Source organism: Callithrix jacchus, chromosome 7 (assembly GCF_049354715.1).
Source record: "Callithrix jacchus isolate 240 chromosome 7, calJac240_pri, whole genome shotgun sequence".
Classification (NCBI taxonomy): domain Eukaryota; kingdom Metazoa; phylum Chordata; class Mammalia; order Primates; family Cebidae; genus Callithrix; species Callithrix jacchus.
This window is the reverse complement of record NC_133508.1, coordinates 107,623,424-107,643,207: the sequence shown is the minus strand read 5'-3', so window position 1 is coordinate 107,643,207 and position 19,784 is coordinate 107,623,424. Positions and strand designations below refer to the sequence as shown.

Here is a 19,784-nt window from a genome sequence, read left to right as displayed (position 1 = left end):
CCTTGCAATGAGGAATGGGGACTGTGCTTTACATATTTGCGAACTAGGTGTATGGCACGAAGTAGATGTTTAGTAAATGCTGATTGAATGAGTATCCTGTGTATCTCAGAGGCATCACACCCAGCGTGCCGTGGCGTCATTCCGCACTCCTCTGCGGGAGGCTCAGATCCGGAGGGTTTAAGTGGTTATTTATAACAAACACCGAACAGCTCCAACGCAAGCTGTGGTTTCAGACCGCCCACAAAAAGCGCAGCTGGCGGGAGTGCGGGCTCTGGGTCGACTGGCAGCTGGAAGACTCCAGCTCCTGCGGAAACACCCTGCTTGGGAGGCGCCGGCGCCCCGTAACTCTGGGAATAAAAGGTGCGAGGGAGGGAGCTGGCGGCTCACTTATCGCGGTGTTTCTTCCCTTTTCACTACCGGAGGAGCTCTCGCGAGAGGAGCAAGAGGAAGATGGCCGTGCCCTGATTTTCGGTTTGAGGCAGCGACGGCGGCGGCTCTGAAGGCGAAACTGAGATCCTGGTGTCGTGGGCACCTGAGCTCTAGCACCCCCCAGCGAGCGCGCGTCCCTTCGTGCCTAGGCGAGAGCCGGCTCTTCCCCGGGAGATGCGTTTGTCCCAGGCTCGGGGGCGCAGTGGGAGTTCATGCTGCGCTGGAGGCTCCTGGCCACCGCTCTAATCGCCTTGTGCCGCCCCAGCGCCAGCTCCGTCGCCGGCGGTGAGCCTCCCGATCCCCCCCACTGCCCCTGGCGGCGGCGATGACCGGGGAGAAGATCCGTTCACTGCGGAGGGACCACAAGCCCAGCAAAGAAGAAGGGGACCTGCTGGAGCCCGGGGATGAGGAAGCGGCGGCTGCCCTCGGCGGCACCTTTACCAGAAGCAGGATTGGCAAGGGCGGCAAAGCTTGTCATAAGATCTTCAGTAACCATCACCACCGGCTGCAGCTGAAGGCAGCTCCGGCCTCCTCCAATCCCCCCGGCGCCCCGGCCCTGCCGCTGCACAATTCCTCCGTGCCTGCCACCTCCCAGTCCCCGGCCCTTCTAGCCGGCACCAACCCCGTTCCTGTCGTCGCGGATGGAGGCAGTTGCCCCGCACACTACCCAGTGCACGAGTGCGTCTTCAAGGGGGATGTGAGGAGACTCTCCTCTCTCATCCGCACGCACAATATCGGGCAGAAAGATAATCACGGTGAGGAGTGCTAGCCCCTCTCCACCTCTCTCCTTCCCCGAGCTTGGGGTGTGCCTCCCCAGGCTTCTGGAATCCTAGGCTCCCCCCCTCCAGCCGACTCTTCTTTCCTCTCCTTTGCCCATCATCCGGGCCATTCGGTAAATCATGACCGACTCAGTAATAGCGTGCTAGTGGTCAGGGGGTTGGTTCTTGTGGGTGCAAAGGAATGTTTCTTCCTTGCCCACTTCAGAGTTTCTAGTGAGAAACTGTTTTATCTGAGACAAACCTTCGATGTGCTGATTCTGGACTGTCAGAAATTTTAGGTTGCCTCTCACCCAACCTGGTTTTCTCCCTTTGTTTATGGAGCTATATATTTTTTTTATTTCTCTCCCCTTCCCCCCACCTTGGCATTTTTAATTTTGAACACATAAAATGCCCTCCTCCCTTCATGACTCACATACAGATCCCATCTTGACTGCAACTTGTTGTGATGCTGCCTGCTACCAGGTTGTTTCTTTTTTGTCTGCTTTCAGCAAACTTAGAATGTTTGATTTATGAAAGACACACAGTAGAAATTTGTTGGTATTTGATACCTAGAACAGTTAAAGTGACTTCTCAACTGCTGATTCTAGTTAGAGCAGAGATTTGACTGCTTGTTTTAAGTAGATAATTGCTAATAGTAATGTCTCATCTTGATGACTGTGACTAAAAATAGTATGATTTTTATAGTAATTTTATCTTAGTCTATATTGACTATTTCTTGTTGCCTTGTCAGCTGAATTTTTTTCTGTTCTAAAAAATAATATGATTGAGTTGACTTTTAAGCAACAGTAAATTTATTAATGAAAACTAATAACTGACATTTTTAACAATAGGCTGTTTTAAACTGGGTAGTTGGCAAATATTGTTGATCCCTCTGCTTTTAATATGAAAATACCATATATTCAGTTAGAACACAATGAACCAACTCTGTGCTCAAAATGATATACGTATCAATGAAATACTTGCCTGTGAAATAAGCTCCCTTAATTCCATTGGATTGTAGGATTCTTAGGACAAAAATTAAGATAAAAAAATGAGTAAGGTTTCTCTTGGCTGTATAATTCTCTAACAACTGCACTTGTTTTCTGAATTTACAATGTTGTAATTGTAATAAAATTACCACCTATCATTTATCATAAATCCCCAAAAGTTGCAGCCAGTTTTTCATTTTTCCATTTAAATTACTTAATAATTTTACTATTATTGTAGAAGCATAATGTTGTTTGTTGTTGATGGTAATTATATTCTAACCCTTTGGAAAACAGTTGTTAGTGGGAGATGGGTTGTAGCTTCAGTTTAGTAGTCAATTATTAGGAAGTTTTTCCAATTTGGTCTACATAGTAACTATAGTTACATTACCTTGAAATATCCCTGAAACAGATAATTTGTTTTGAAAGTTAACTCCCTTTGAAAGAAGAGATGGATGAATATCACAGAAGGTACTGAATTGCAGGATTGTTGGGTATTCATGTCTTCTTCAACCCAACATTTAGAAGTACAGTTGTTTAAGTTCAAATTCTGTTCAAAGTAATTAGAATGCTATGTACTCTTAAACTCTTGTTCTTAGCCCACTGAAATTCACTTTTTCAACGGTAGATTTTTATTGTGTTTAGCACGGCTTATATCATTAATGTTTCTGATTAATGTAACCATTGATTCACGTAACTGGGGAAAATATAATTGTTTCCCCCCCTACACTGTATACATGCTCATCTACAGTGAGGTATCCTAGGAAGAGTAGCTTCAATTTAATGTGCTTCTTATTTAGTCTTTCTTTCTCTCATAGCCTCATAAATTTATCTGACACATTATTATTTTTACTCTTGATATTTTAGTAACCTGGATGCTTTTAGATTTTTAGGATTTTTTTCCTTTAAAATTATAAAAGATAAATACATTAAAATCACTGCAACAAAAGCAAGCTTGGCCAGGTGTGGTGGCTCACACCTGTAATCCCAGTACTTTGGGAGGTCAAAATGGGTGGATTACCTGAGGTTAGGAGTTCAAGATCAGCCTACCAACATGGTAAAACCCCGTCTCTACTGAAAATAGAAAAATTAGCTGGGCATGGTGGTGTATGCCTGTAATCCCAGCTACTTGAGAAGCTGAGGCAGGAGAATCACTTGAAACCAGGAGGTTGCCATGAGCCAAGATTGCACCATTGCACTCCAGCCTGGGTGATAGAGTGAGACTGTCTCAAAAAAAATAATGATAATAATAAAAGCAAGCTGTATATTCTCTTTGGATTACTTTAACGTAAGTGCATAGCAGAATTATATACTCATACAGGTACATAGCAGAGCCAGACAATTATACTATGTATTACATAGTTTTATGTTCATGGTAGGGATTCCTTTCACAACATGATGATGATTACAGTGATGATTATTGTCCTTATTATAGATACAATTTATCCAGTGGTTCAGCAGGGTGCTAAGTGTTTACATACATTGTAACATTTAATCCTCACAGCAGCCCTGCAAAGGAGTGCAGTGGAACCATCTGGTCTTGCTGCAGCCTCTGCCTCCCAGGTCCAAGTGATTCTTTCACTTCAGCCTCCAGAGTAGCTGGGATTACAGGCACCCACCATCATGCCCCGCTAATTTTTATACTTTTGTAGAGATGGGGTTTCACCATGTTGGCCAGGCCAATCTCGAACTCCTGGCCTCAGGTAATCCATCCACCTAGGCCTTCCGAAGTGCTGGGATTACAGGTGTGAGCCACCGTACCCAGCCCAAAGCAGATAAAAACAATTTAAAAACAAGAAAAGTAAAGCCTAGAGAGGCAAGGAAACCACTAAAGTTATATAGTATAAATCTCAAAGCTATAAATAATAGCAAGGACTCCAAAGCATATGATGAACCTCTTTGTAAATATTTCTATTCCTTGCAAGGAAGTCAATTCTCATAATAATGTGTGTTTGGTGTTTTATAGCAAAGTTCTTTAATATATTTTTTTCTCATTTATTCCTTATAGTAGCCTTGTGAAGAGATTCTACCATTGGGCAGCTCAGGTTTTCCTGTGGAGCCCAGATCTTTTATCCCTGTTTGTTACTTCTTTTTTTATATAATGGCACAAATAAATGGGCTACTTTGTCCACATGATAGCCCTTTAGATATTTGGCAAGATTACATTCAGGTTAAATATTCCTAACTTCTGTATCCATTCCTCATGACATCGTTTGTAAAGTATTTAGAATAGTCTCTGAAACATACTATATGTGTGTTAATAAGTAAATGAAAATCTTCATCATTATCGTTTAGTGGAACTTGTTTGTTAATTCTTCCCTCAGAAGATGGTGCACAGAACTAACCTTATTGATGGTGCTATATTAACCTTGTGAGCAAAGAGAACAGGGAGACTATATTGCTGTAAAGCAGCACACAATTATGCAGGGCAATAGTATGTTATTTTTTTTATTTTTATTTTTTGAGACGGAGTTTCGCTCGTCATCTATGCTGGAGTGCAATGGCGCGATCTCGGCACACTGCAACCTCCGCCTCCTGGGTTCAGGCAATTCTCCTGCCTCAGCCTCCTGAGTAGCTGGAATTACAGGCACGCACCACCATGCCCAGCTAATTTTTTTTTTTTTTTTTTTTTTTTTTTTGCGATTTTTTTTTGAGACGGAGTTTTGCTGTTGTTACCCAGACTAGAGTGCAATAGCACGATCTCGGCTCACCGCAACCTCCGCCTTCCGGGTTCAAGCAATTCTCCTGCCTCAGACTCCCGAGTAGCTGGGACTACAGGCACGTGCCACCATGCCCAGTTAATTTTTGTATTTTTAGTAGAGACGGGGTTTCACCATGTTGACCAAGATGGTCTCGATCTCTTGACCTCGTGATCCACCCGCCTTGGCCTCCCAAAGTGCTGGGATTACAGGCGTGAGCCACCGCAACCGGCCCGTTAACTTTTTTTTTTTTTTTTTTTTTTTTGAGATGGAGTCTTGCTCTGTCACCCAGGCTGGAGTGCAGGGGTGCAATTTGGCTCACTGCAACCTCTATCTCCTGGGTTCAAGCAATTCTCCTGCTTCATCCTCCTGAGTAGCTGGGACTACAGGCATGCACCACCACACCTGGCTAATTTTTGTATATTTAGTAGAAACAGGATTTCACCATGTTGGCCAGGCTGGTCTGGAACTCCTGACCTCAAGTGATCTGCCCGCCTCAGGCTACCAAAGTGCTGGGATTACAGGTGTGAGCCACCATGCCCCGCCAAGAGTATGTTAATTTTTAAATTATGTTTTTTTCTCAAGTGATCTGTCTTTCCATTCTATCCTTTCTTGTATGTATTTTTTTTTTAACCTCAACACAGGACTTTAGATCTATTACATTTTATTTTGTTAGTTTTGATCCTTTATCGTACCTGGAGAGCCTGTTGAATCCTAATTTGGTCACTGTTCAGGTCATAAGCTATGTCAGTTTTCACTATCTCTGATTTGGTAAACATTTTTTGGTGTATGTATGCATTTGCAAATTAGTGACTTAAATTGAATAGGAGAAAGGATAGAGCTTTTTCTTTTGTGGTAAAATATTGGTTAAGTAAGAATTTTTTTGAGTCATCAATTATTTTGAGAAGTATTGTATTTTGGGTCTAAACATATTTCTTGAAGTATATTAAGTACAGTAATAGCTATAAAATCATGTATACATTGTATTTAAATATGCCAAATGATTGTGACTCATCACTTAATAACAGTTTTTTGGGGGGGTGGGGAAGAAATATTAAAAGTACACAAAATTATGGAAGTCTATGTCTTTGGTTATATACTACTTTTTTCTTTAGTATAAAATTAAAAGATCAAATCTAAGCCTTTTTCCACAGAGTATAAGGATTTTTCAGAATAAATTTTTGCCATTGATAGTTCGGCAAGGGATCGTGATAACATGACATTTTTTATAATTGATAATAATTTTACTTCTTTAACACCTTTATAGCTGAGAATACAAAACGTATAGAAGGTTTTCTTGGTTTTGACTACACTTCCTATTGGTTAGACTTGTACTTTTGTTTTTTCCCTTGAGTTAAATGTCCTTAAGAAGCTAAGCAACTTCTCTTGGATGCTAGTCAGGTTTTAGGTGCCAAAGTGATGAAAATTCTGAATATATGAATTGCTCAAGCCAGACTTTCCTAGATGTGAAAAATTTCTGATTTATTCTGAGAAATTTGGCAGTTGCTACTACCTTTAGTTACATTGCCTGCAGGTAGCAAGCCATCTTCTCTCTATATAGTTAATTTTCATTTTTCCTTGTTGATTTTCCTATTTACATTTAATAGTTTCATTGTAATATGTTCTTGAAGCTATCTCATACAATGTTAGAGATTTCAAATTTAAGTTAGAATTCAATTGAGAGTACTCCTGCTGATGCAGGTACCTCAGAGAAGTGACAGTGAAATGATTAATGTGTAAAATCTCTGCCTTATGGCTGGCAGATTTCTTTAGCCAGCGATTGGAAAAAGTCTTAAATTTCAGAAAGATTAAAAATGTACAGGCCAGGAGCAGTGGCTCATGTTTGTAGTCCCAGCACTTTGGGAGGCCATGGCGGGCGGATCACCTGAGGTCAGGAGTTTGAGACCAACCTGGCTGACATGGTGAAACCCAGTTTCTACAAAAAAAAAAAAAAAATTAGCTGGGCATGGTGGCACACACCTGTAATCCCAGCTACTCAGGAGGCTGAGGCAGGAGAATCGCTTGAAGCCAGGAGGTGGAGGTTGCAGTGAGCTGAGATTGCACTATTGCACTCCATCTTGGGCAACAAGAGCAAAACTCTGTCTCAAAAAAAAAAAAAAAGTACATAAGAGGATTGAGAAAATAGGATAATCTATTTGGTGATCATGCAGTGTGTTTATTTTGGCTTATTCTATATAAATCTCATATCTTCCTCTTGATATTTTTTTCTCTGCTTTGTTTTAGTCACTAAAACCTTCATGATGGGTGATACAAAAGAATAATGTATAATAGGTCTCTTTGGGTTAATGCTAATCTCTGCATGGCAAAATAAAAAACAAAACAACAAAAACAAATAAAACTTTAAGCTACTGGTGAGCAATTTTAGCCAGGAGAGGGTTAAAATGATAGCTTGTGTTTAAAAGAACATTAGTAGTTTTATATTTTTATTAGCTTTGTGTTTTGTAGGTTTTTTTTTTTTTTAATTTGTTTTTGTAGGACAGACCTCAATTTCCCGTAGGAAGAAAGTGGTGTCTAGAGGCTCAAGTGTATAACACATTAAAGTATATATACACCTTACCTAAGTGTGAGGGTGATTTGGTGGTAAAATGTTACTACATTTATCAGGGTTGATTTTGTTCTTCATGATTGCATGAATGTCATCTTCCTCCTTTCTTGTCTTTCTTCACCATGTGCATCTCCAACAGAGTAGTACTGTCTTTGGGTTAAGTGGCTGTGTTTCCTGATGGTGTCACCATTAGTACTGTACAACTTGACCCACTGCTTACAAATGTTGCCATAAGAACACATCTGCAGAGCTATCTCTTAAAAGGGAAAGAAGATCCTCTTCTCCCCTTTTCTAAGCTGCCAGCGGAATAGAAATTCTGACCGTCTAGTTTTGGCAAAAAAGTAGCAGAAATGCATGATTATTGATGATGATGGGTCCTGGACATCCGCAATGAGGTAGGAGAATTCTAGAGGACTCATTGGAGAACTGAGTTTTTGGTAGTATGGCTGCCCCAAGTTAATGTCATTCTTAAGTCATAGAAATCTACTTTAATTCAGAGTACAATGTAATTATTAGAATACCTGGATTCCAGAAAATGAGTGCAGTTCCTAGAGAATTGGATAGGTGCTAGGCAGACAATATGGTTCTGTTTCTATACCATTTTCTTGAGGGAGAGCTGGGAGATCAGTTTTAGAGCAAGATTAAAGTATGTAAAATAGGGGTAGGAAAAAGGTCTTTTGCCATTTCTATATTGATCCTATCAGATTCAGATCTGAGTTTGAGACCATGCTTCTTTATGAACTAGTTTTAATGATGTTGTTTAACCTTTGAGCTTTATAGTCTCAAATGGGAGAATGGGCTGAAATATTTTAACTCTGAAGGTTTGTACAATAGTAATACCAGTTAATACCAGTATGTTGCTCTCACTTCTGGTATTAAATACCATCCAGCAGAAACTACTCTTGCTTTTTGAGGCTTAGATAGGACTTCAATTGAGATTATCTGATGCTTGAATTCATACTGTGTGTGAGTCTCCTAAAGGGTTAGGGTTATTTGATTCTCCTATAAATGACCTTTAGTCTACTATTGGTGTAGCTCAGTTGAGTGAAGTTGGATTCTTGGCTGCAGATATCTATCAAGCAGTTAATGCATGCTGTTTCTTAGCATAGTAGTGAATTCTGTATAAACCACTTGTGCTGTGTTACATATCCTCTTATGCATATATAGCTTTTAGTTGGTTTCCATACAGAATTAGGTGGAGACCTGCATTGTGCTAGTATGGAATGGTTTTTGGATAGTAAAATCATATTTTGACGATGCTCTTCTAGTTCTTTATAGTTTATTTTTTCTTTGGTTTCATTCATTCATTCATTCAACAGCTCCTAATAATATGTGATACACAGTGTTTTAGTACTGAAGTTACAGCAGTAAACAAAACTGACAGAGTATCTGTTCTCAGGGAGCTTACATTCTAATGAAAGAGACAGACAATAAACAAACTAATAAATATATCCTATGACTGATGATGATAAGTATTATAGAGTAAAATTACACAGAGTGAGGATAAAGAGTGCTGAGAGTACAGGGAAGGAAAAGTAGTAATGATTTCCTTGAGATCAGAGTCAGGGAAGATATCAATGAAAAAGAAATGTTAGCAGTTACCTAAAGAAAATTAGGGAGCAGATATCTGGCAGAACAGTTTGAAGCAGAAAATAGCAAATGCAAAGGTACCACATTCAAGGAATAGAAAGAAGGTTGATGTGGCTGGAACAAACTAAGGGGGAGAGTGGTAGGAGATAGGAGATTTGAGAGGTAGAACGTTTCTAGACCCTTGTTAAGGATTTGGGCTTTTACTCAGAGTGATGTGGGAAGTTGTTAAAGGATTTTGAGCAGAGGAGTGACACGATTTTATTTTAAAAGGCTCACTGGGGCTGCTATGTGAGTCAAGGGTCAGTATAAAAAGCTATTATAGTTGGGGGAAACTGTGGAGGTGGTGAGAAGATAGAACTGGTAGAAGTTGATGATGGATTTGGTGTAAGATGGTACATGTGTGTATATTTTAGTAGCATATTACCATTTTTGAGAGAAATGTAGAAATTATCTCCTTTTACTGCTTGCTAGGTGGGACTTGGAGTCTGTAGTGTAGAATCTGGAGTTTTGTACTAGTATTTGTAATTTCCTGCTTTGCTCTATAGTTAGGGGGTACACAAAGTCAGAACTATTTTTATAGTATCTAGTCATTGCTTGCCATTTTTACTGCAGACATTTTCATTGGTGGTTCAAAAACAATGGTGAGTAAAATTGTTGCTATCTTAGTGCAAGTCAAAGTACCAAACTGGGCTGTAGTCATTGTATTATTCACTGACGGGCAAATTAATCTTTAATTTTTAAAAATTAAAAAAAAGCCAATTTTACTTAACATTCTTGATGAAGCTATAAAAATTATGAATTATATTACATCCTAATCTTGAGTACATGCCTTTTTGGTATTTCTGATTGTATTTGTATTGGGATTGTGCCTTATGCTCTTCTGCTGCATACTGAAGGGGTAAATAAGGGAAAATATTGTTATACTGTTTGAGTGGTGAGGTGAGGCCTCACTTCTGTAATACCAGCACTTTGGGAGGAGAGATGGGAGGATCACCTAAGGCCAGGAGTTTGAGATGAGCCTGGTCAACATAGTGAGACCCAATCTCTATTTTTTAAAAAAAGGGCTGGATGCGGTGACTCACACCTATAATCCCAGCACTTTGGGAGGCCGAGGCAGGCAGATATGGCAAATATGCCAACATGGTGAAACCCTGTCTCTACTAAAAATACGAAAATTAGCTGGGTGCGGTGGCACACGCCTATAGTCCCAGATACTCAGGAGGCTGAGGCAGGAGAATTGCTTGAACCCAGGAGGCAGAGGTTGCAGTGAGCATAGATTGTGCCACTGCACTCCAGCCTGGCGACAGAGTGAGATTCCATCTTTTTTTAAAAAAAGGAAAAAAAATAGAAAAAAAAGTTTGAGTGGTATTTGAGTGTAAACTGAGCTAGCCAACTTTTTTATGAAACACCGTTTTTACTTGAAAGAACAGCTTACAGACAAACTAATTATTATAGTTTGAATATTTGGCACACATTTTTTGGAAAATAATGAAGTAAGCCTCTGACTTTCAGGGAAAACAAGTGACAGTATTTATCTTAAGTTTTTAAATGAAAAGTAGATATTTGAAGAACTTGTCTCTGCCATGGTAAGCTTAATGGGTTCCCAATAAATAAAAGACTGTTCTAGTCAGATTGGAGGTTAACACCAAATATGATGTTTTGATATTTTTGATAGTGAAATATGTCAACATTTGGAAGATTTGCATAACCCGGTCAACCAGTGTTTTTCAGATGATCAATGCATGTTGTTACAGAATCATGGATCAGTACAAGATCCATTCAAAGCACAAGACTGACCAATATATTTCAGTGTAACACAGTGCGAAAAGCTTATTGATACAATTTTAGATTTCACACTGCAAACAACTTTTTTTTTTGAGAGGGAGTCTTGCTCTGTCACCAGGCTGGGATGCAGTGGCACAATCATGGCTCACTGAGGCCTCTGCCTCCTGGGTTTAAATGATTCTCCTGCCTCAGCCTCCCCAGTAGCTGGGACTATAGGCACGCACCACCATGCTCTGCTAATTTTTGTATTTTTAGTAGACATGGGGTTTCACCATTGTTGGCCAAGATGGTCTTGATCTCTTGACCTTGTGATCCGCCCATCTCAGCCTCTCAGAGTGCTGGGATTATAGGCATGAGCCACTGTGTCCAGCGTTTTTTTCTTTTTCTGAGACAGAGTTTTGCTCTTGTTGCCCAGACTGCGGAGCAATGGTGCAATCTTGGCTCACCCACAACCTCTGCCTCCCAAGTGAGGGTTCAAGTGATTCTCCTGCTTCCGCCTCTTGAGTAGCTGGGATGAAGGCATGTGCCACCACACTTGGCTAATTTTGTATTTTTAGTAGAGAGAGGATTTCTCCATGTTGGTCAGGCTGTTCTCGAATTCCCGACCTCAGGTGATCTGCCCACCTCGGCCTCCCAAAGTGCCGGGATTACAGGCATGAACCACCATGTCTGGCTGTGCAACCAACTTTTAAGAAGTGAATTTTGGGCCAGGCACAGTGGCTCAGGCCTGTAATCCCAGCATTTTGGATGGCCTAGGTGGGTGTATCCCATGAGGTCAGGAGTTCGAGACCAGCCTGGTCAACATGGTGAAACCCTGTCTCTACTAAAAACATAAACATTAGTTGGGCATGGTGGCGCCCACCTGTAATCCCAGCTATTCAGGAGGCTGAGGCAGGAGAATGTCTTGAACCCAGGAGGTGGAGGTTGCAGTGAGCTGAGATCCCGCCATTGCACTCCAGCCTGGGTGACAGAGTGAGACTCCGTCTTAAAAAAAAAAGAAGTGAATTTTGGTGTAGTAGCAAAGAAAAATATTACCCAATTATCAGGAAAGCCTATTAAAATACTCTTATCATCTGTGATATTTGTGTGAAGCAGATATGAAAACCAACTGGCAGTCTTCTGTTAAGCCAGACATTAAAGAAATGTAATTTATTTTTATTTTTAATTAAATAATTTAAAATAGTACTGCTCTTTTCACTTATTTGTTTTGGAAAATGTAGTTAATTTTTTCATTAGAAATTTTATATTAACAGGTAATGAGTATTGTAGTTTTAAAATTAATAAATTTAGAATTTTAAAAATCTTAATTTCTTTTTTTTTTTGTTGAGATGGAGTTTCGCTCTTGTTACCGAGGCTGGAGTGCAATGGCGCGACCTCGGCTCACCTCAACCTCCGCCTCCTGGGTTCAGGCAATTCTCCAGCCTCTGCCTCCCGAGTAGCTGGGATTATAGGCACACACCACCATGCCCAGCTAATTTTTTGTATTTTTAGTAGAGAGGGGTTTTCACCATGTTGACCAGGATGGTCTCAATCTCTTGACCTTGTGATCCACCCGCCTCAGCCTCCCAAAGTGCTGGGATTACAGGCGTGAGCTACCGCGCCTGGCCTTAAAAATCTTAATTTCTAATGTGATATATATCAATAGATATATCTATACAAAAGGGTTTGGGATCTTTAATAATTTTTAGAAGTATAAAGGAGTCCTGAGATTAAAAAGCTTGAAAATTGTTAATGCAGTAAAAAGAATATAGATTTTTGTGTCATGAACTGTCCCAGTTTCTAGATATGTAATTTTGGAAAATAACTATTATTAGGTCTATTTTTCTTCTTCTTGAGAAATAGGAATAATACTTGTTTCATAGGGTTATTGAGCAAATTAATGAATAACGTATCAGAAATATACAGCATAGTGGCCAACACATTTAATAAATACCCATTAAATGCCAGCCATTCTATTGATTATTTGCATTTATTTATTCATTTTTCTTATTTAGGATCTCACTCTGTCATCCTGGCTGGAGTGCAATAGTGTGATACAGCTCTCTGCAGCCTTGACCTCCCAGACTCAGGCAATTCTCCTTCCTCACTCTCCTGAGTAGATGGGACACACTACCATGCCCAGCTATTTTTTTTTTTTTTATACGGCGTGTCACTCTGCCACCCAGGCTGGAGTGTAGTGGTGCAATCTTGGCTCACTGCAACCTCCGCCTCCCGAGTTTAAGCAATTCTCCTGTCTTAGCCTCCTGAGCAGCTGAGACTACAGGTGCCTGCTATTATGACCAGCTAATTTTTGTATTTTTAGTAGCAGTTTCACCTTGTTGGTCAGGCTGCTCTCAAACTCCTGACTTCAGGTGATCCACCTGCTTCAGTCTCCTAAAGCGTTGGGATTACAGGCACGAGTCACTGTGCCAGGCCCCCATCTAATTTGTTCTTGTTATTGTTTTGAGACAGAGTCTTGCTCTGTTGCCCAGGCTGGAGTGCAATGGTGTGATCTCTGCTTATCACAACCTCTGCCTTCTGGGTTCAAGTGATTCTCCTGCCTCAGCCTCCAGAGTAGCTGGGATTACAGAAATGCATACCACCATGCTGAGCTAATATTTTGTATTTTTTTTTTTTTAATTTTTTATTGGATTTTAGGTTTTGGGGTACATGAGCAGAGCATGCAAGACAGTTGCGTAGGTACACACATGGCAGTGTGCTTTGCTTTTCTTCTCCCCTTCACCCACATTTGGCATTTCTCCCCAGGCTATCCCTCCCCACCTCCCCCTCCCACTGGCCCTCCCCTTTTCCCCCCAATAGACCCCAGTGTTTAGTACTCCCCTTTCTGTGTCCATGTGTTCTCATTTTTCATCACCCACCTATGAGTGAGAATATGCGGTGTTTCATTTTCTGTTCTTGTGTCAGTTTGCTGAGGATGATGTTCTCCAGATTCATCCATGTCCCTACAAACGACACAAACTCATCATTTCTGATTGCTGCATAATATTCCATGGTGTATATGTGCCACATTTTTCCAATCCAGTCTATTATCAATGGGCATTTTGGTTGATTCCAGGTCTTTGCTATTGTAAACAGTGCTGCAATGAACATTCGTGTACATGTGTCCTTATAGTAGAACGATTTATAGTCTTTTGGATATATACCCAGTAATGGGATTGCTGGGTCAAATGGAATTTCTATTTCTAAGGCCTTGAGGAATCACCACACTGTCTTCCACAATGGTTGAACTAATTTACACTCCCACCAACAGTGTAAAAGTGTTCCTTTTTCTCCACATCCTCTCCAGCATCTGTTGTCTCCATATTTTTTAATGATCGCCATTCTAACTGGCGTGAGATGGTATCTCAATGTGGTTTTGATTTGCATCTCTCTGATGACCAGTGACGATGAGCATTTTTTCATATGATTATTGGCCTCATATATGTCTTCTTTCTTAAAGTATCTGTTCATATCCTTTGCCCACTTTTGAATGGGCTTGTTTGTTTTTTTCCTGTAAATCTGTTTGAGTTGTTTGTAAATTCTGGATATCAGCCCTTTGTCAGATGGGTAGACTGCGAAAATTTTTTCCCATTCTGTTGGTTGCCGATCCACTCTAGTGACTGTTTCTTTTGCCGTGCAGAAGCTGTGGAGTTTCATTAGGTCCCATTTGTCTATTTTGGCTTTTGTTGCCAATGCTTTTGGTGTTTTGTTCATGAAGTCCTTGCCTACTCCTATGTCCTGGATGGTTTTGCCTAGATTTCCTTCTAGGGTTTTTATGGTGCCAGGTCTTATGTTTAAGTCTTTAATCCATCTGGAGTTAATTTTAGTGTAAGGTGTCAGGAAGGGGTCCAGTTTCTGCTTTCTGCACATGGCTAGCCAGTTTTCCCAACACCATTTGTTAAACATGGAATCCTTTCCCCATTGCTTGTTTTTGTCAGGTTTATCAAAGATTGTATAGTTGTATGTATGTTGTGTTGCCTCCGGTGCCTCTGTTTTGTTCCATTGGTCTATATCTCTGTTTTGGTACCAGTACCATGCTGTTTTGATTACTGTAGCCTTGTAGTATAGTTTGAAATCCGGTAGTGTGATGCCCCCCGCTGTGTTCTTTTTGCTTAGAATTGACTTGGCTATGCGGGCTCTCTTTTGGTTCCATATGAAGTTCATGGTGGTTTTTTCCAGTTCTGTGAAGAAAGTCAATGGTAGCTTGATGGGGATAGTGTTGATTCTGTAAATTACTTTGGGCAGTATAGCCATTTTCACGATATTAATTCTTCCTAACCATGAACATGGACTGTTTCTCCATCTGTTTGTGTCCTCTCTGATTTCGTTGAGCAGTGGTTTGTAATTCTCCTTGAAGAGGTCTCTTACGTTCCTTGTGAGTTGTATTCCAAGGTATTTTATTCTTTTTGTAGCAATTGCGAATGGCAGTTCGCTCTTGATTTGGCTTTCTTTAAGTCTGTTATTGGTGTAGACGAATGCTTGTGATTTTTGCACATTGATTTTATATCCTGAGACTTTGCTGAAGTTGCTTATCAGTTTCAGGAGTTTTTGGGCTGAGGCGATGGGGTCTTCTAGGTATACTATCATGTCGTCTGCAAACAGAGACAATTTGGCTTCCACCTTTCCTATTTGAATACCCTTTATTTCTTTTTCTTGCCTGATTGCTCTGGCTAGAACTTCCAGTACTATATTGAATAGGAGTGGTGAGAGAGGGCATCCTTGTCTAGTGCCAGATTTTAAAGGGAATGCTTCCAGTTTTTGCCCATTCAGTATGATATTGGCTGTTGGTTTGTCATAAATAGCTTTTATTACTTTGAGATACGTTCCATCGATACCGAGTTTATTGAGGGTTTTTAGCATAAAGGGCTGTTGAATTTTGTCAAATGCCTTCTCTGCGTCAATTGAGATAATCATGTGGTTTTTGTTTTTGGTTCTGTTTATGTGGTGAATTACGTTGATAGACTTGCGTATGTTGAACCAGCCTTGCATCCCTGGGATGAATCCTACTTGATCATGATGAATAAGTTTTTTGATTTGCTGTTGCAATCGGCTTGCCAATATTTTATTGAAGATTTTTGCATCTATGTTCATCATGGATATTGGCCTGAAGTTTTCTTTTCTCGTTGGGTCTCTGCCGGGTTTTGGTATCAGGATGATGTTGGTCTCATAAAATGATTTGGGAAGGATTCCCTCTTTTTGGATTGTTTGAAATAGTTTTAGAAGGAATGGTACCAGCTCCTCCTTGTGTGTCTGGTAGAATTCGGCTGTGAACCCGTCTGGACCTGGGCTTTTTTTGTGTGGTAGGCTCTAATTGCTGCCTCAACTTCAGACCTTGTTATTGGTCTATTCATAGTTTCAGCTTCCTCCTGGTTTAGGCTTGGGAGGACACAGGAGTCCAGGAATTTATCCATTTCTTCCAGGTTTACTAGTTTATGCGCATAGAGTTGTTTGTAATATTCTCTGATGATGGTTTGAATTTCTGTGGAATCTGTGGTGATTTCCCCTTTATCATTTTTTATTGCAACTATTTGGTTGTTCTCTCTTTTCTTTTTAATCAATCTGGCTAGTGGTCTGTCTATTTTGTTGATCTTTTCAAAAAACCAGCTCTTGGATTTATTGATTTTTTGAAGGATTTTTCGTGTCTCAATATCCTTCAGCTCAGCTCTGATCTTAGTTATTTCTTGTCTTCTGCTGGGTTTTGAGTTTTTTTGATCTTGCTCCTCTAGCTCTTTCAATTTTGACGATAGGGTGTCAATTTTGGATCTCTCCATTCTCCTCATGTGGGCACTTATTGCTATATACTTTCCTCTAGAGACTGCTTTAAATGTGTCCCAGAGGTTCTGGCACATTGTGTCTTCATTCTCATTGGTTTCGAAGAACTTCTTTATTTCTGCCTTCATTTCGTTGTTTACCCAGTCGACATTCAAGAGCCAGTTGTTCAGTTTCCATGAAGCTGTGCGGTTCTGGGTCTGTTTGTGAATTCTGAGTTCTAACTTGATTGCACTATGGTCTGAGAGGCTGTTTGTTATGATTTCAGTTGTTTTGCATTTGTTGAGCAGTGCTTTACTTCCAATTATGTGGTCAGTTTTAGAGTAGGTGTGATGTGGTGCTGAGAAGAATGTGTATTCTGTGGATTTGGGATGGAGAGTTCTGTAAATGTCTATCAGGTTTGCTTGCTCCAGGTCTGAGTTCAAGCCCTGGATATCCTTGTTGATTTTCTGTCTGGTTGATCTGTCTAGTATTGACAGTGGAGTGTTAAAGTCTCCCACTATTATTGTGTGGGAGTCTAAGTCTCTTTGTAAGTCATTAAGAACTTGCCTTATGTATCTGGGTGCTCCTGCATTGGGTCCATATATGTTTAGGATCGTTAGCTCTTCTTGTTGTATTGATCCTTTTACCATTATGTAATGGCCTTCTTTGTCTCTTTTGATCTTTGTTGCTTTAAAGTCTATTTTATCAGAGATGAGAATTGCAACTCCTGCTTTTTTTTGCTTTCCATTAGCTTGGTAAATCTTCCTCCATCCCTTTATTTTGAGCCTTTGTGTATCCTTGCATGTGAGATGGGTTTCCTGGATACAGCACACTGCTGGGTTTTGGATTTTTATCCAATTTGCCAGTCTGTGTCTTTTGATTGGTGCATTTAGTCCATTTACACTTAGGGTTAATATTGTTATGTGTGAATTTGATACTGCCATTTTGATGCTAAGTGGCTGTTTTGCCTGTTAGTTGTTGTAGATTCTTCATTATGTTGAAGCTCTTTAGCATTCAGTGTGATTTTGGAATGGCTGGTACTGGTTGATCCTTTCTATGTGTAGTGCCTCTTTTAGGAGCTCTTGTAAAGCAGGCCTGGTGGTGACAAAATCTCTGAGTACTTGCTTGTTTGCAAAGGATTTTATTTTTCCTTCACTTCTGAAGCTCAGTTTGGCTGGATATGAAATTCTGGGTTGAAAGTTCTTTTCTTTAAGAATGTTGAATATTGGCCCCCACTCTCTTCTGGCTTGTAGTGTTTCTGCCGAGAGATCTGCTGTGAGTCTGATGGGCTTCCCTTTGTGGGTGACCCGACCTTTCTCTCTGGCTGCCCTTAGTATTCTCTCCTTTATTTCAACCCTGTTGAATCTGACAATTATGTGCCTTGGGGTTGCTCTTCTTGCGGAATATCTTTGTGGTGTTCTCTGTATTTCCTGCAATTGAGTGTTGGCCTGTCTTGCTAGGTGGGGGAAATTTTCCTGGATGATGTCCTGAAGAGTGTTTTCCAGCTTGGATTCATTCTCTTCGTCCCCTTCTGGTACACCTATCAAACGTAGGTTAGGTCTTTTCACATAGTCCCACATTTCTTGGAGACTTTGTTCATTCCTTTTTGCGCTTTTTTCTCTGATCTTGGTTTCTCGTTTTATTTCATTGAGTTGGTCTTCGACTTCAGATATTCTTTCCTCTGCTTGGTCAATTCGGCTATTGAAACTTGTGTTTGCTACGTGAAGTTCTCGTATTGTGTTTTTCAGCTCCTTTAATTCATTCATATTCCTCTCTAAGTTATCCATTCTTGTTATCATTTCCTCGAATCTTTTTTCAAATTTTTTTTCAAGGTTCTTAGTTTCTTTGCATTGATTTAATACATGATCTTTTAGCTCACAAAAGTTTCTCATTATCCGTCTTCTGAAGTCTAATTCCGTCATTTCGTCACAGTCATTCTCCGTCCAGCTTTGTTCCCTTGCTGGTGAGGAGTTTTGGTCCTTTCTAGGAGGCGAGGTGTTCTGGTTTCGGGTGTTTTCCTCCTTTTTGCGCTGGTTTCTTCCCATCTTTGTGGATTTTTCCACTGGTCGTCTGCGTAGTTGCTGACTTTTCGATTGGGTCTCTGAGTGGACACCCAGAATGTTGATGATGAAGTATTTCTGTTGCTTGATTTTCCTTCTACCAGTCTAGCCCCTTTGCTGTACGACTGCTGAGGTCCGCTCCAGACCCTGCTTGTCTGGGGTGCACCTCTAGCAGCTGTGGCACAGCGAGGGATGCTACCAGTTTCTTTTTCTGCTATCTTTGTCCCAGGATGATGCCTGCCTAATGTCAGTCTTTTGGATATAGAGGGGTCAGGGAGCTGCTTGAGGAGACAGTTTGTACTTTATAGGGGTTTAATTGCTGAGCTGTGCGCTCTGTTGTTCCTTCAGGGCTGTTAGGCTGCTATGTTTGATTCTGCTGCAACAGAGCTCATTAAAAAACCCTTTTTTTTTTTTTTTTTTTCCAAATGCTCTGTGTTGAGGGGTTTGGGCTTTATTTTTGGATGTTTGATGAGGTGTCCTGCCCAGCTAGAAGGCAGACTAGCCACTGTTTGGCTTCCGAGGCTCCGCCCTGCTGTTGTGTGATTCGCCCTCTTCCTGCAGGCTCTGCTGTGGTCTCCGCCACGCCCTGCGGCGGAGTCTCTTCGTTGTAGCGTGTTGCCTCAGCAACGGCAGGCTGCGTCAGCAGTGGGCGTGTATCTCAGTAGGGACGGCAACGGCTGGCTGCGTCAGCAGTGGGCGTGTATCTCTGTTGGGGCGGGTTGCCTCGGCAACGGCTGGCTGCGTCAGCAGTTGGCGTGTATCTCAGTTGGGGCGGGTTGCCTCGGTAGTGGTGGACGCCCCTCCCCCACAGAGCGTCTCGGACCGTCTGCTCGGGATAGTTTGAAATCGCGGTTTTGTTCGTCCCACTGGGTATCCCAAACGATCTGTCCCTACAATCCCCTGGGCTGGGCTACTGTCCAAGTCTCGTTCAGTCTCAAGTCCAGCCCTCTCAAGTCTCAGGTTGCCGGTTCAACAAGGCACCCAGACAAGCACGCCCTGTGGGGATTGCTGGGTAGGGCCGGCTGCCGCCGCCCCGGCTGCCGGCTTCACCAGGCAGACCTACTGCCTGGCGTCCCGTGTATTTTTTATACTTGGGAGTTTCCCCGTTCTGTGGGCAACAAAGATCAGTCTGGAAATGCAGCTCAGACTCACCGTTTGCGGATTCAACGCGAGCTCCAATC

At 41.3% G+C, this 19,784-nt stretch overlaps 1 protein-coding gene across 4 annotated transcripts in view; it reads left to right on the top strand.

The window, feature by feature from the left end:
• Window positions 1-441: 441 nt before the first annotated feature.
• The window catches only part of ANKRD13C (ankyrin repeat domain 13C), a 105,937-nt gene continuing 86,594 nt past the window's right edge, over window positions 442-19,784 (top strand). For all 4 annotated transcript variants that reach the window (XM_078332235.1, XM_035251874.3, XM_009001475.4 and 1 more), the window contains exon 1: window positions 442-1,184. In XM_078332235.1, the coding sequence (XP_078188361.1) occupies window positions 755-1,184 (430 nt within the window). In that variant the 5' untranslated portion in view covers window positions 442-754. The remainder of the gene's footprint in view (window positions 1,185-19,784) is intronic.